General features: G+C 38.2%; 1 protein-coding gene and 1 long non-coding RNA gene across 2 annotated transcripts in view; one reads left to right on the top strand and one right to left on the bottom strand.

The window, feature by feature from the left end:
• plekhm3 (pleckstrin homology domain containing, family M, member 3) overlaps nt 1-7,642 on the top strand; it is a 38,593-nt gene extending 30,951 nt beyond the window's left edge. The window contains 2 exon segments of the mRNA XM_032528905.1: nt 964-1,121; nt 4,651-7,642. Coding sequence (XP_032384796.1) covers nt 964-1,121; nt 4,651-4,813 — 321 coding nt within the window. The 3' untranslated portion in view covers nt 4,814-7,642.
• Nucleotides 1,498-9,296, bottom strand: LOC116697598 (uncharacterized). The gene is made up of 3 exons (XR_004334016.1): nt 9,189-9,296; nt 2,016-2,020; nt 1,498-1,508 (listed from the first exon to the last, which is right to left on the bottom strand). It is a non-coding gene; the product is annotated as an uncharacterized LOC116697598 (long non-coding RNA).
• Between the last annotated feature and the right edge of the window lie 4,560 nt (nt 9,297-13,856).

The raw sequence follows: 13,856 nt of genomic DNA, 5'->3' as shown, positions 1-13,856 counted from the left end.
TCACATCCTCCTCTTCTCGTCTCGCCCTTGCCGTGTAACAAACAGCATAAAAGAGGTTATAATTGGGAGGTCCAGAGCTCTGCCAGGTGGAACCACTTGTGTCTGAATACAGGCTCTTGCTCTCTCTCAAGATCTCTTGTATATTGGATCTCTACCACTCTTTCTCTTAGTTTGTTTCACTTAGTCTCCCCCTGTCTCGCACATGCTCTGTCTGCATTATTAGAATGATACTACAAAGCTTTGCAACCATATTGCGTTTTCAATTTCTGTAAGATTCTACACAGCTTTCTTTTCACTGATTTTTTTTTTCTTCTTCTTTTTTCTCTTTGAGTCATCCACTGTCTTTTCACCACAATACAACTGCAGCCCCCCTGCCGCCAAAACCTCCGCCTCAGTTCTTAAAAGAACTTGCCATGCGTTGCCATTAAAAGGCGTTCACCTCATTTACTGTCTTCCTCCCTCCCTCCTTCCTTCCTTCCTTGCTTCCGTTTCCTCTCCTCCTGTCTCCAGTCTCTTCTCCAAGCCAAAGAGCATTCCTCCTCTCTAGAAGTAATTTTGAAATAAGTTTTTTGATTTTGTTTTTATATTTTTAAACATTTCTTACTGATCTGAAAACTTAGCAGGAACTCCAATCGTAATTTTTTTCTGAAAGAAAAAGTTCAGATTTTACGCACACGTTATATTACTTAGTGTCAATTCACAGGAATCTGTGAAATTGCTGCATATACTGTTACAGAGCTCAGAAAATCATGTAAAAAAGGGGGTGTAAAATTCTGTTAAAGGAAAGGTATTTGCTTTTAAAATGCCTTCAATCTAAATTCCTTGATTGGAATATAAATTTCTCATATTTCATCCACACCAATGCCATGTGGAGTTTTAGAAGAACTAATACTTGGACATTCGTAAGTGTTTGCCGTTGGTGATGTCCTGTCGTTTTTTCTTCCTCTTCTCCTCACCTTCCAGGTGATTGATGGAAAACTGGCTCCCTTCCTGTCCAAGGTGATCAAGTTTGCCAGCTCCCACGTTTTCAGCTGCAGTTTGTGTCGAGAGAAAGGCTTCATCTGTGAGCTCTGCCACAACAGACAGGTCATCTACCCCTTCCAGGAGAACGCCACCAAGAGGTACAGATTCTCAGATAACCTTTCTATACATTTAAACGTTTCCTTAGCCAAAGAAATCTAATCATTATCAATTATAATTTTATTGATTTAGATTTGACTTGATTTGAAAATACTTGATTTAGTGGGAAATGTCAGACAAAAGATCCCAGTAAATTTAATTTAACATGTTTTGATCTTACAGAGATCTTTGTAAGGTTGTCAAATCAACACCACAAAGCACTACTAATGTAGTACAGTCCCTGACAAAAGTCTTGTCGCTTATCTATTTTGTAGAAACACCTGCTATTAACCTGACTTTTAATTAATCAATTGGTGTAAGAAATAGCTCATATGAAAAGCTAAAACCCTCCCAAATGATGTTCAATGCACTGAAATAAAATAGTTTCACTAAAAAAAGATTTATTTAAATAAGACAGAAAGGTCAAATTTTGGCAAGACAAAAGTTTTGCCGCCTATACATAAATTGAACAAATTTATGACAAATACTAAAATATGTCAGCAAATTAAATAGTGGTGTTGTGAGATTCAAATGTAATATCTTGTATGACCTCCATGAGCTTGAAGGACTGGACCCATGCGGTTTGGCAAGGATCCAGACCATGTGTTGATGAAGTCATCAGGATAGCTAGGAGAGCAGTCCTGCTGCCTCCAGAGTTCATCAATTCTTTGGTTTGGTCTTCCATGCTTCCTCTTTCATCTACCCCACATATGCTCCATGATGTTCATGTCTGGTGACTGGGCCGCCAATCCTGGAGCATCTTGATCTCCTTCGCCTTGAGGAACTTTGAAGTGGAGATGGAAGTATGCGATGGAGCACCATCCTGCGCAGAATTTAGCCTCTTTATGGTGGGAATATAAGAGGTAGCTAAGATGTCTTGTATTTGAGATATTGACGTTGCCTCCACCCTGCAGATCTCTCGCACACCCCCATACTGGATGTAACCCCACACCATGATTTTTCCGCCACCAAACTTCACTGTTTTCTGGGTGAATCTTGGATCCATGCGGGCTCCAGTAGGGTCTCCTGCATATTTGCGGCAACTGTGGTGTAATTCAACAGAAGATTCATCTGAAAAATCCACTTTCTTCCACTTCTCCAGCGTCCATCCTTTAGCAGGCGGTGGGCCTTGGCACATGCCACACGGTTTTCAATGTCTTTTGTTTAGTGCCGGCTTCTGGGCACTGATTCGACCATGGAGGCCATGAATGTAGGAATGTGGTAAATTAATATTTTTACTACATACTATGACTTTTTATGAATTTTTTGACATACTATAATATTACTTTTTATGATTTATTTTTACATACTATACTATGACTTATTTTGACATTTATTACAACATACTATAAAGTGACTTTTTTTTGACATACTATACTATAACCTTCCATGACTTTTAATGACTTTTTTGACATACTATACTATGATTTGTTTTCGACATACTATACTATGATTTTTTTTTGACATACTATGCTATGAATTTTTAGACTCTGTATATACTATGACTTTTTTTAACATACTGTGGCATTTTTATCATTTTCAACATACTGTACTATGGCTTTTTAGACATAATATGCTATGACTTTTTATGACCTTTTTAAACCAACTATGAGATTTTTATGACATACATTACTATCACTTTTTTACATTTTCATGGCATACTATACTTTGACTTTTTATGATATTTGAAGAAGAAAGATGAAACTTCATTTATTTGTCACGTACAATACAGTGTAATGAAATGTAATCTCTGCATTTTACCATCCATCCTAAGCATCAGGAGAACTGGACAGCGTCCATGGAACAATTTGGGGTTAAGGGTCTTGCTCAACGACACTTTGACATGCAGCCTGGGAATCGGGGATAACGACCTACCTCTTAGCCACAGCCACCACTTGTTATGACACCATTTGATATGACATGCTATACTACTATTTTTTTTAATCAAATTCACTCCAAAAATTTTACTAAAGTATGGTACTCGAGTACATGTATTTAATTACTTTCAACAACTGACCCTTCTGGAAAAAGCTGTTGCTATTTATTTTGAAAATGTCTTTACTCAATGCTGTGAGTATCATAAACTAAACTCCATTCACCTGAAATACACATAAAAACATAATCTCCAGCAATAGACACTAATTTAGCAAAAAGAAGAAATAAGCACGTGAGTCTCTGGGTCTCTGCTGCCTGTCAGCAACACTGGTTGGCATGAGATGTGTGTGTGTGTGGTGTGTGTGTGTGGTGTGTGTGTGGTGTGTTGTGTGTGTGTGTGTGTGTGTGTGTGTGTGTGTGTGTGTGTGTGTGTGTGTGTGTGTGTGTGTGTGTGTGTGTGTGTGTGTGTGTGTGTGTGTTTACTATACAATAAGAACATCCTTGAGGCTGGTCATTACCATCCACAGTGACCTGAACCCACCAAATGTTGTCATAGTGAATGCTGTTGATTGACTTTGACATTGCTAAACAGAATCCAACCAGATGTTACAAGCATTATCCTGGTCATTCACAACATGGGCAGTTAACACAGTCCAGAGCATCATCCTTGTCACTGAAACTCAGAGTAACAGGCAGCAAAGAGATAAGACTAATTCCTAGAAGAAACACTGACACACTTTCTGTACTATAACTCACACACATACACACCTTCCTTGTTGAGTTGTGTTTTATGACTTGTGAAGGAACTGTTAACTGATAACAACTGTATCTACTGAAGGACTTACTGGAACTAAGCCTGACTCTGTTGACTTAGTTCTTACTCAGACACTGACTGTGCAGGAAATTAGCAATAACTGGATGTAAACAGTCTACAGTACCATTCTCATGGATCTGTTTCTGTCCGTCTTTCACATTATTGTTGCGTTTTTATTTGCTGACGAAAAATGTAATCCAATGTGTCATAGTTGTCACATTTAAAGGTTTACTTTTATTTTGTCTCATTTTTGTCATGAAAACGGTTTTCCAAAGGTTGAAAAATTGATGAAATTAATGCTTGCAAAATTCTGCAAAAGTCCAAATACTTTATGTAAATCTTTCAACATTCTCACTTGTAAGTGGTTTTAGTATAGTTTAAGGTATTTAATGAATAGGTTTCTTTGCTAACAAAATAGTAAACAAAATGCCTAACAGTCAAACCCTAAAAGATATTCAGTTTATTGCAATGTAAGACAAAGATTTAAAAAAAAAAAAAAAAAATGTCATTATCTTTCGAGTACCTTAGTTAACATGCCAGTCACGTAGAAAATGTAATACATTGCATAATAGCGTTTGTTGTTATTTTTACGTGCATGGATATTGTTGAAATAAATGGCCGGTATTCTAAAAGGTTTTGACATTGAACGTTCAAAACTGTTATATCATGAAATGTATTTGGGATTTAGTAGAATCTTTCAATTTCTTACTTGCAAGAGGTTTTAGTTGTTAATTAAAAAAAAGTCGTCAACAAAAATCAACACTGGGGTATTATGGAATTGTGCCACTCCAATAGTCTTTTCATGCAAATAATAGCTTGATGACCGATCTTTGTGTCTACAGGTGTGACGGCTGCGGGGCTGTTTTCCACACCGAGTGTCGACAGAAAGCTCAGCCGTGTCCACGCTGCGTTCGCAGAGAGCTCCACCACAAGAGGCCGTCCTCTTTCTGGTCTCCGGACGACGATAGCCCCGGATGCTTTCACCTGCCGTACCATGACACCTGAGACACACACAAAACACACCACACCCACAGACACACACAAGACAGACAGACAGACAGACAGACACAGTGAAGCAGTTAGGGCGCTGCCATGACACTGGACAAAGTGCTTGTTTTTCTGATTTGTGTGTCTAGAGGACAAATTGTGTGACAGAGCTCAGGGTTTGTGTGTGTACCTGTTAATACAAACCTGAGCTGAAGTCCCTTTGTCCTACTGTTAAGAGCAGGGAGAAGACCAACTGAAAACGGCTGCACCAGGCTTTACAGACTGACCAACATGTATTTTGTAGTCAAACAGCACACGTCATGGTCATCCTCCACCATCTTCATCAATTCTCCACGTCACTACTTTCACTTATTCTAAATCACAACTGATAAAACTGGAGACATTCAAAGTAATAGTTGGAACAGTTTGGTGGTTCATTCTCACAAAAGTCTTACAGCAAACGTGAAGCGATTAGTCAGAGGACAGAAAACGAATGAACAATTTCAACAACTGATTAAAATTGAACTGACTAATGTAATCTACGCCCTACTCATGTTGACGCGACACTGTTGTGTTGGGAGTCGGCTGTAACAAGTGTGTAGTTTCCTTCTTAATAGAGAAAAACAACCGTTGTCACCTTGGATTCATGTTTGTTAAAATGGAATAAAATATTAAAAGGATAAGTGCTCTTTTTTTTCCCCAAGTCTGTCTTAAAACAATAGTTGTGTTCATATGAGCAATGAAACCTGTTTTTCTGGCTGTAATAATTCTTCCTGTTTATACTGGCCATTAAAAAGATCCCTTTCTAAATTGATTTAAGTGTAAGTTAATAGGAAGCTTCAGCAATCTTAGTCAGTCTGAAGTATCTTTTTTTCTTCCCTCTGCATCAGCTCAGCAAGGAATCACTGTGGGGCAAAACTAAAAAGGGAATTCTGTATAAAAAAAAAAGGCTGCAACTTTGGAAGTCATTCTCTTGATTCGTACACAACGGCTGAAGCCTCATACACAATTTAAATAAACTTTTATATATACTTTTAAACCGACGAGGACTGTGGATTTTGTCCCTCATTACTTGCATTGAATGTGCAGTAGAATGGCCAGTAGAGACAGAAGTAATGATTACAGCATGCCAAAACCTTTTCAATGGACAGGAGGGTGTGTGAGGATGGTTTTAAGACTGACTTGAAAAAAATGTGAACCTGTCCTTTAATCATTTTTCAGAACATCAATAGAAACTTCTCAAACCACAGCTGCAGCACAATCCACAACATCACCGGCTGTCTGTGTGCTCACCGAGCACGCTCACATTATATCTGACATATTGCCATAATGTTGCTAAAAATGCTTCTTTGCAAGTCACAAATCCAATCATGCCATTTCCTGTTTTGGGTTGAGCTTCAGGAGACCGGCATGTTAACTAAGGTACTCGAAAGATAATGAAAAAATATTTTTTTAATAAAATCTTTGTCTTACATTGCAATAAACTGAATATATTTTAGGGTTGGACTGTTAGGCATTTTGTTTACTATTTTCTGAAGTTTCAGAGACCAAGAGATTTATTGATTATGAAAATAATTGTGAGTCATAGCCCCTGTAAAGTTATTATTTACTGTTCATTATTCCAGACACACAAGCTCTACAAGATTTCAAGTTTATTTAGTCGTATTTTGCAGAAAATCTGTGTTTGATCAACCACGAAAAAGTGGATTGTGCTGCAGAGAAAGTTTCATAAGTTTCCGCGGATGTTTTAATATTTTTCATTCCAACTGTGAACACTATTGAAATCCATTGTAACTGATAAAATCCAATCGTTTTACAGTCATATGCGAGTCTTTAAGGCAGAGTATTTGATGACATTTTGGGTTGACTTGGGATGTTTCGCCCAATAGTCATAATACAAGTTAAAAATGATTGCTGTGATTAAATATAGAAATCCATCTTTTATCAGATCTCATTCTCCATTTCTTTAACCTTTATTTAACTTGTACACGGGGAATAAAATATGCCATTTAACTTACTCATTCTAAATTTTAAAGTATTATTTTAATGTAAACAGACTTGAATTTTAAAAAAGACGCTATCAGTCAGTCTGCGCACGTTTTCTTCCCACCATCAATCTAACGAACATAACATCTAACGGGCAATAATACACTGTAAATTATACTTTCATCGTTGCATTTTTCCTCTGTGATTCTACTTCCTGTTGTGCTTTATTCCTGCAGAATCTATCAAACATGATAGCAGCTTTAGCTTTTAGTATCTCTATGCAACCTAGATGGCCTTTATTACCCACTGCTTTTTCATGTGTAAAGGCTCTGAAACCCTTTACGTTTAGGTTTTCTTCACACTGCAGCAGCAGCAGCGGTGTTTCCATCTGTGTTGATGAGGGCAATTTTTACTGAAAAGTTGGAAAAATAAACAATTAGTCTGTTTTTTAGCCAAAAAAGTAAGAATCAACATACTTTCTTATCGTTTTAAGATTTTTGGGGGCATTTTTAGGCCTTTATTGTCAGGACAGCTGAAGACATAAAAGGACACACATATATCCACATATGGGCACCCACTCTACCAACTGAGCTATCCAGATGCCCAAATAACATATTTTCAAGATTTTATAAAATCACAATTTGCTTTGTTTCAAGTTTTTATGGTGGAACCAAAATAATTGATGAGGCTAATACAACAAAGTAATTACGTACAGTTAGATTTATTTCTTTATTTAGTTCTATTTTTCCTACCGTAACAGTGTTGTTCTAATCAGAAATTTAAAAAATCTTATGAGAAAGAAAGCAAATGCTGCCTTCATGGGTCTTTTAAAGCTGCACTCCCTGATTTTGTTACACATTCTGAAAATCGCTAAGTTTGCTTCTACCGAACAGTTGAAGTTTCTAAATATCCGCAACAAGCATCGTAACAAAGTCATGGCTCGCAGCTTTAAAGTTGCCACGCTTCGTAATAATTTGGATGGAAACACAGCTGCCATTTCTTCTCGGTGCACCCGAACTCATCGTATCGTTTACGTTAGTGTTCATTCTTTGCTCATCGGTCTTTATCCTGATTTTCCAACTTGTTTGAGCCATAAAAACATGTTAACTTTGAAGGGAATTTATGTGCGAATAAGCTGCCACAATCAGCAGTGGGTTTATCCGTGAATATGTATTTTTTGTGATCAGACTGACAGTTATTCATGTTTATGAAGCATGTAGGAAACTGTAGACTAAAGCTAAATAACCCAGTGTAGTTTAAAATATGGCAGCAAAAGTGCACTGATGTGTCAGTCGAATACATTTCTTTAGTTTTTATTTAGTTTTTCAGGTGATATTAAAAATGAAATGTTTAAGTTATTGTTGATAAATAACTGATGAAAGGGTTGTAAAACCTTTGAAGTATTTTTTATATATATATTTTGGACTGTGTGACGTTTAATTTTTTTTTATCCGGCTGCTGTTTGTTTATTTATTTATTTATTTATTTATTTAGGTCATGCTGTTTGTTTGTGCACAGAGCCCGGCAGGTTTCAAGGAGCTTTACTTTTTTTATTTTTTTATTTGTGCACACAGATTGGAGTTCTGCACATGCCTAAAGCCGACCTGTCAGAACAAGACTGGTACTGCTAAATTCCAAATCTATAGTTCATCTTTATGTCATGCATTGTGTTAGTGGTTTGCTAGATGGGGAATTTTATATCTACTTGCAAAATATGACACATTGAAGCATACGATTGACATACTCAAAATAATCAAACCTCCATCTGGCCCGGCTCAACAAACCAGCCCCAAAAAGATTGGTCCTGTCAGAGTTTCCAATTTCAGGTAGCAGTACATAATACTAATGTGTTTACATTGATCAAAGTGCTGATATTTCTTTTTGGCTTTTCCCCTTGTTGTTATTGTTTTATAGATTTACAAAGTGAAAAAGCCCAAAATCCCCACCCCACCCAAAGGGACTTAACCGCTCCAAACAGCTCTACTGTAGTCCAGCCTTTACTTTCGTGACAAATGTGCATCACTTTGTAACACATGTTATAATGCTCGCCCAGCGGCTAGCATGGCACGCCCTCATACTCTGCTTCTGACTGGCTAGTAGTCCATAGCTAGCTACTGCGCATTTGCGACTCCCAACAAAGATGGATTAGTAGTGCGATGTTTCACTCTGTAGCTAAAACAGAGAGCTCAACACACGGGGTGAATAGAGGAGCTGCAGCAATGTGCAGTACAACAAAAATATGGTGTTTTTTGAAAATTATGTAAACCTATTCTGGTACAACCTCTAAATACAACTATAAACCTGAAAATGAACATAATATGAGCACTTTTAACAAACTGTTACCTTATGTAAAATACGTTTAACAGATCTTAAAGAAAGTGTCATACTGAACCCCAACATGCTGTACCAAAGAATAATGCTAGAGCATGAATACTAGTTTGTTTGCACAAATGAGCCCCGATACCTGCTAGGCTCTGTAGTCTGCCTCTGTGTAGCCGCAGTAGCTGACACCTAGACCGCTTCATCTGATCACTAAAACTTTATATTTTTGCTTGTTTTAAGCAGTATGTTCTTTTAACCTTTTTCTTCAACCATCCTTCCTTCCATTTTGCCAATTTTCATTTCCATCTGAAAGTGACAACCTGTTATGAATAGTGTTTACCTGCTAAGCTCGGTTATCTTTTCACTGTAGTTTTGACAAAACTGAGAACTGTATTTACAGGTTGTCACATGACTGGAAATGTTTGTGTTGCAGGCACATTACGATCATTGCAGTATGTTTTACTTGACAAGTTTTTATTAGAGTATTTAAGCAGAGTAACTGGACTGGAAATTCTCTCCTTTTTAAGTTATTGTTTGTTTTTACCATTGGTTCTTTTCATTTTGCAGCCAAACTTCTTATGCAAATACAGGGAGTTGATTTTCTGAGTTATTCCTCCTGTTTGGTTTTGTTTAAATTTGCCTCCTACCCACTGATGCCAATAAAGAAAAACTTAATACTGAAAAAGTTTAAATCCTGTGTGGAGAAATTCTCATATTGTTTTGCTCGGTGAGGTTTGACTTCCTTCAACAGGTATTTCTTTGTGCAGGTTATGTTTTAGCTAAATAGTTATTAAGCTAAATACACACAGTAGTATTGATGCATGGCTTCGTTCGCTGGACTTAAGGTTTTTTTTAGCCATGCAAGGACAGCCGGTTGGTCAGTCCAGACTGAAATATCATTGTCGCCAGAGTATGAATATTAAATATTCCTTATCCTAGCTTTTGGTGCCACCAGGAAGGTGACGTTTGTGGTTTTTAATGAACTGTCTCAACGACTATTACATTGATTGCAATGATGAATTTTGGTACACACATTAATCCTCAGGATGAATTGATTGACTTCACATCTGACGCCATCATCAAGTCAAAATCTCATTTAGCTTTACTTGTCTTTAGTGCTAGTTATGTTAGCACGCTAACACGATCAAATTAAATGGTGAACAGGGTCGCTGATAAAACATCAGTTTGCTAGAATAACATCAGCATTTAGCTCAACGCACTGCTCTGCCCTAGGACAGCCTCAGAGAGCTGCTACCATGCCAACATTAAAGTTTGAATAGAAATATTAACATTTCAATAACACTGCAATTCTATTTCTGCTGGGAAAGATTGTATGATATGATTGAAAGCTCCAAAAAAGCTACTAAATGGACCTTGTGGTGAGATCTTTTTGTCAACTACTGGTTCCAAGGGGTCAAACTTTGCTGAGATGACAAACAATAACGTGTCGGTTTGCGGCTGGCTGTCAGGTTAGGAGCTCCGCTTCAAACTGAGCTGAAAGAAAAAACAGATTACTGTGAGTAAAAGGTACACGTAAACCTGCCTGAGTGAATATGCATATTGTCTGAGAGAGCAGAGGCTGAATCATTTGCCTGTGATGTATGTCGAGCAGTGGGTAAATTGAAGCTGAGTGTCGACCACGCTTAATTGTCATCGCCAATTAGTGCATTGTGGGACGCCCACAATGGATCAACTGTAACGAGTAGAACGAAGTCCTTTGTGCTTCTCCAATGGCCCGCGGGCCAGTCAAGACTCATTTAGGGCCCGAACAACGACGGAGCAGAAATGCCAATGAAAATGAAAACAAAAGACAGTTTAAGGAGGAAAAAGGACGCAGGAAAAAAAAGAGCGCAGGAGGGGGGGAGGTGGACAACGGTCACAGGGGAGTGAAGGACTGGGCCTCTGCTCTCCCAACATGCGCACACACCACACAAACACACACACACACACCACCACACCCCACACCACACACACACACACACACACACACACACACACACACACACACACACACACACAGCCCCCGCCCCCGACATTTAGCGAGCTGCTACACAAAAGCTGGCAGGACCCCAGTGTTCCCAGTGACCCGGTTGTTCAGAGGCTCGTTGGGCCACGTCAAAGCTTTCAGCAGGTTTAAGTAGAGCAGATTGTCAGTGTGGTTTTGTCACTGTTAAAGGGTTGATCCACTGTTTTTAGCCTACTCAAATCCTTAGTACTATGCGTTTGCAGTTAAGCATAAAACAACTTCCTTACCAGGCTTACGCTCATTACAAACAGAATCATTGAAGCAAAAACCAAGAGTAATTATTATTATAATTATTTTTAAGTTCTTAGGCAGGGTCATATCCAGGACTTTAAAAAAGGTTATGAATCCACCCTTCCGCCAGCAGAACCACAACAACCTAAAAACCAGTTTGACTACCTGCTAACCAAACTCTGTCCAATTTTCCAAGTATTTAACAAATGCCCTACTTTCTTTGTTTATTTAACTGTTCTCTATCTTATTCTCCCTAATTGTTGTTTTCTCTACACTGTCACATATGTAATGCTATTTCAATGTATTTATATTTGATTTATTAACATATTTAGTCCAAGAAATATCAGAATCAGCCTCAGAAATATAATTGTATGAAAGTGTAATTGTATAACATAAGCTCCTCTTCATGTCAGTAAACCCGTACATTCACAGAAATTTTACCCAAAGCATGAGGTCTGAGTCAAAGGCCCTGCTCACGGGATAATCTGCCCTCGGAAAGCTAATTAGAACTGAGTTCACTAATCGCTGGTGTCAATATACTCTAGCTTCACCTTTGTTGAAAAGGAAAACAACTCAAAACAATAAACTCAAATCCTGATAACGGTGAATGATTCATGAGAGATTAAATCAATCACAATTAACATTAAAACATTTGTCACAGTGTTATCAACAGAGAGAGGTGTGGTGTGTGCGGTGGTGTGTTGTGTGTGTGTGTGTGTGTGTGTGTGTGTTGTGTGTGTGTGTGTGTGTGTGTGTGTGTGGTGTGTGTGGCGTGCGTGCGTGCGTGTGTGTGCGTGCGTGCGTGTTTAGACACCGGTATGAGCCAACAGGGAGAGGAAGAACAGGTGTGTAAAAATGGCTTTGACACATAACTCTAACATCTGAATATCTGAAACTGACAGTAGTTCAGTTTTTGTCCTGATTATGAATGTAGCGTTTTGAATGCCATTGTTTTCCCTCCCTTCCAGGCAGCAGTTGGTTTCCTCACATTTCACCGTCACATTAAAATCCGAGAGCAGAGACTTAATGCAGCCGGATGTCAATACAGACCGATGTAAAAAGTCTGACATAACAGCAACTCTGAAAAAAAAAAAAGTGTGAGACAAACAAAAAGATGTGATGTCTGTTCACTGTGTCTGCTCCACGTCTCTGCATGCTGATTTTGTATGCGGAGTCTGCCACACAATCAACAGAATGCTTAGACAAGTCTGCATCATGTGTAAGTAAACAGCTGAAAGGTTTGTTCAGACTGAAGGTTTAGAGGCAGAACAATTACAATCAAGTCAATGGAAAGAAATGTGTGGACACCAGTTTGTCTGACCATGTGTCCTCTCTGTTAACTGCAGCATGGAATAAAAGCATAAGATGAGGCAAGACAATGAGAGTTGGAAATGATTCAAAAATAGCGAAAACCCAAAGCTGATTGACTGAATTTTCGGCAAAGAGAAGAAAAGAGACATGCTAGCAAGCTAACAGCTAATGGTTGCTGTGAATGGCCTGCTTTAAGCAAATGACCATGGACTACAAAAAAATATTTCGCATGAATAAATACATTTGTAATTCATTTGAAGAAAACCTTAAAGAGGAACTCCGCCAATTTTACACGTCAAAGTGTGTCTTACAAGTGTTGAGGTGGGATTACTACTGCATGTCAGAAAAATGTTGTGTAAAGTTTTTTGTTTTGATAAATTGCCTGAAGTGATGTCACTTGAGTATGAAATTTTCAGTTTGAAAATAAAACTAATCTGGAAGTGTGGAGTTAGAAAGAAGTAAGTGCTTCAAGCTAGAGGTTACATTAGCCTCTACTAGCATAACACAGCCACATCTCTGATCCAGCTGACTATGGTTGAGTTGCATTGTGGGTAATGTTAAAACGTACATGTAAATCTAAACGATCTGGTTCGGCTGCATCGATTTTAATTCCTAAAAATCAAAACAAAAACGATAGCGAGTCCGACAGTGTTAGGAGTGCAATGCTAAACTCTTTGAAATCAGGGTTTCTCAACCTTCTCTGGTCCCTGTTTTAGCTCCCAAAATTCTCTAAGCGAGTCCAGTAAGTTTTCTAGCATGACATGAATTTGATCCCATTGAATCGGTACTTTTATTTTTAAGAGTGTGATTTCACATTGACCACACAGAGTCTTCATGTCACGGTTGAGAAACCCCTGGTAGGAATGGTGAGAGCTGCAGAAACATTTGGTCTTCAGTCAATTTAATCATAAGTACCCAATTTTTATACAATTAATAAAGTAGGTTGATGTTTAATAAAATGAAAATAAAAAATGAGTCCTCACTAGTTACCCAGCACAACGTGTCTACTTCTGTCTTTGTGAGGACCAGTTTGAGTTTAAGACCTTGATCTGGAGTGGATCTTCGAGTAGCTGTGTTCCTGTTGTATTCTTCTTCAAATGGCTGTTTTCAGGGTTTCACATTAATAAGTCAAGGTTACAAAGACAAGGTATAATTCATTATGTCAATGAGGGTCCTCACAGGTAT

Source organism: Etheostoma spectabile, chromosome 11, assembly GCF_008692095.1.
Source record: "Etheostoma spectabile isolate EspeVRDwgs_2016 chromosome 11, UIUC_Espe_1.0, whole genome shotgun sequence".
NCBI lineage: Eukaryota > Metazoa > Chordata > Actinopteri > Perciformes > Percidae > Etheostoma > Etheostoma spectabile.
Note: the sequence above shows the minus strand (reverse complement) of the source record. Positions and strands in the feature narration are given on the sequence as shown.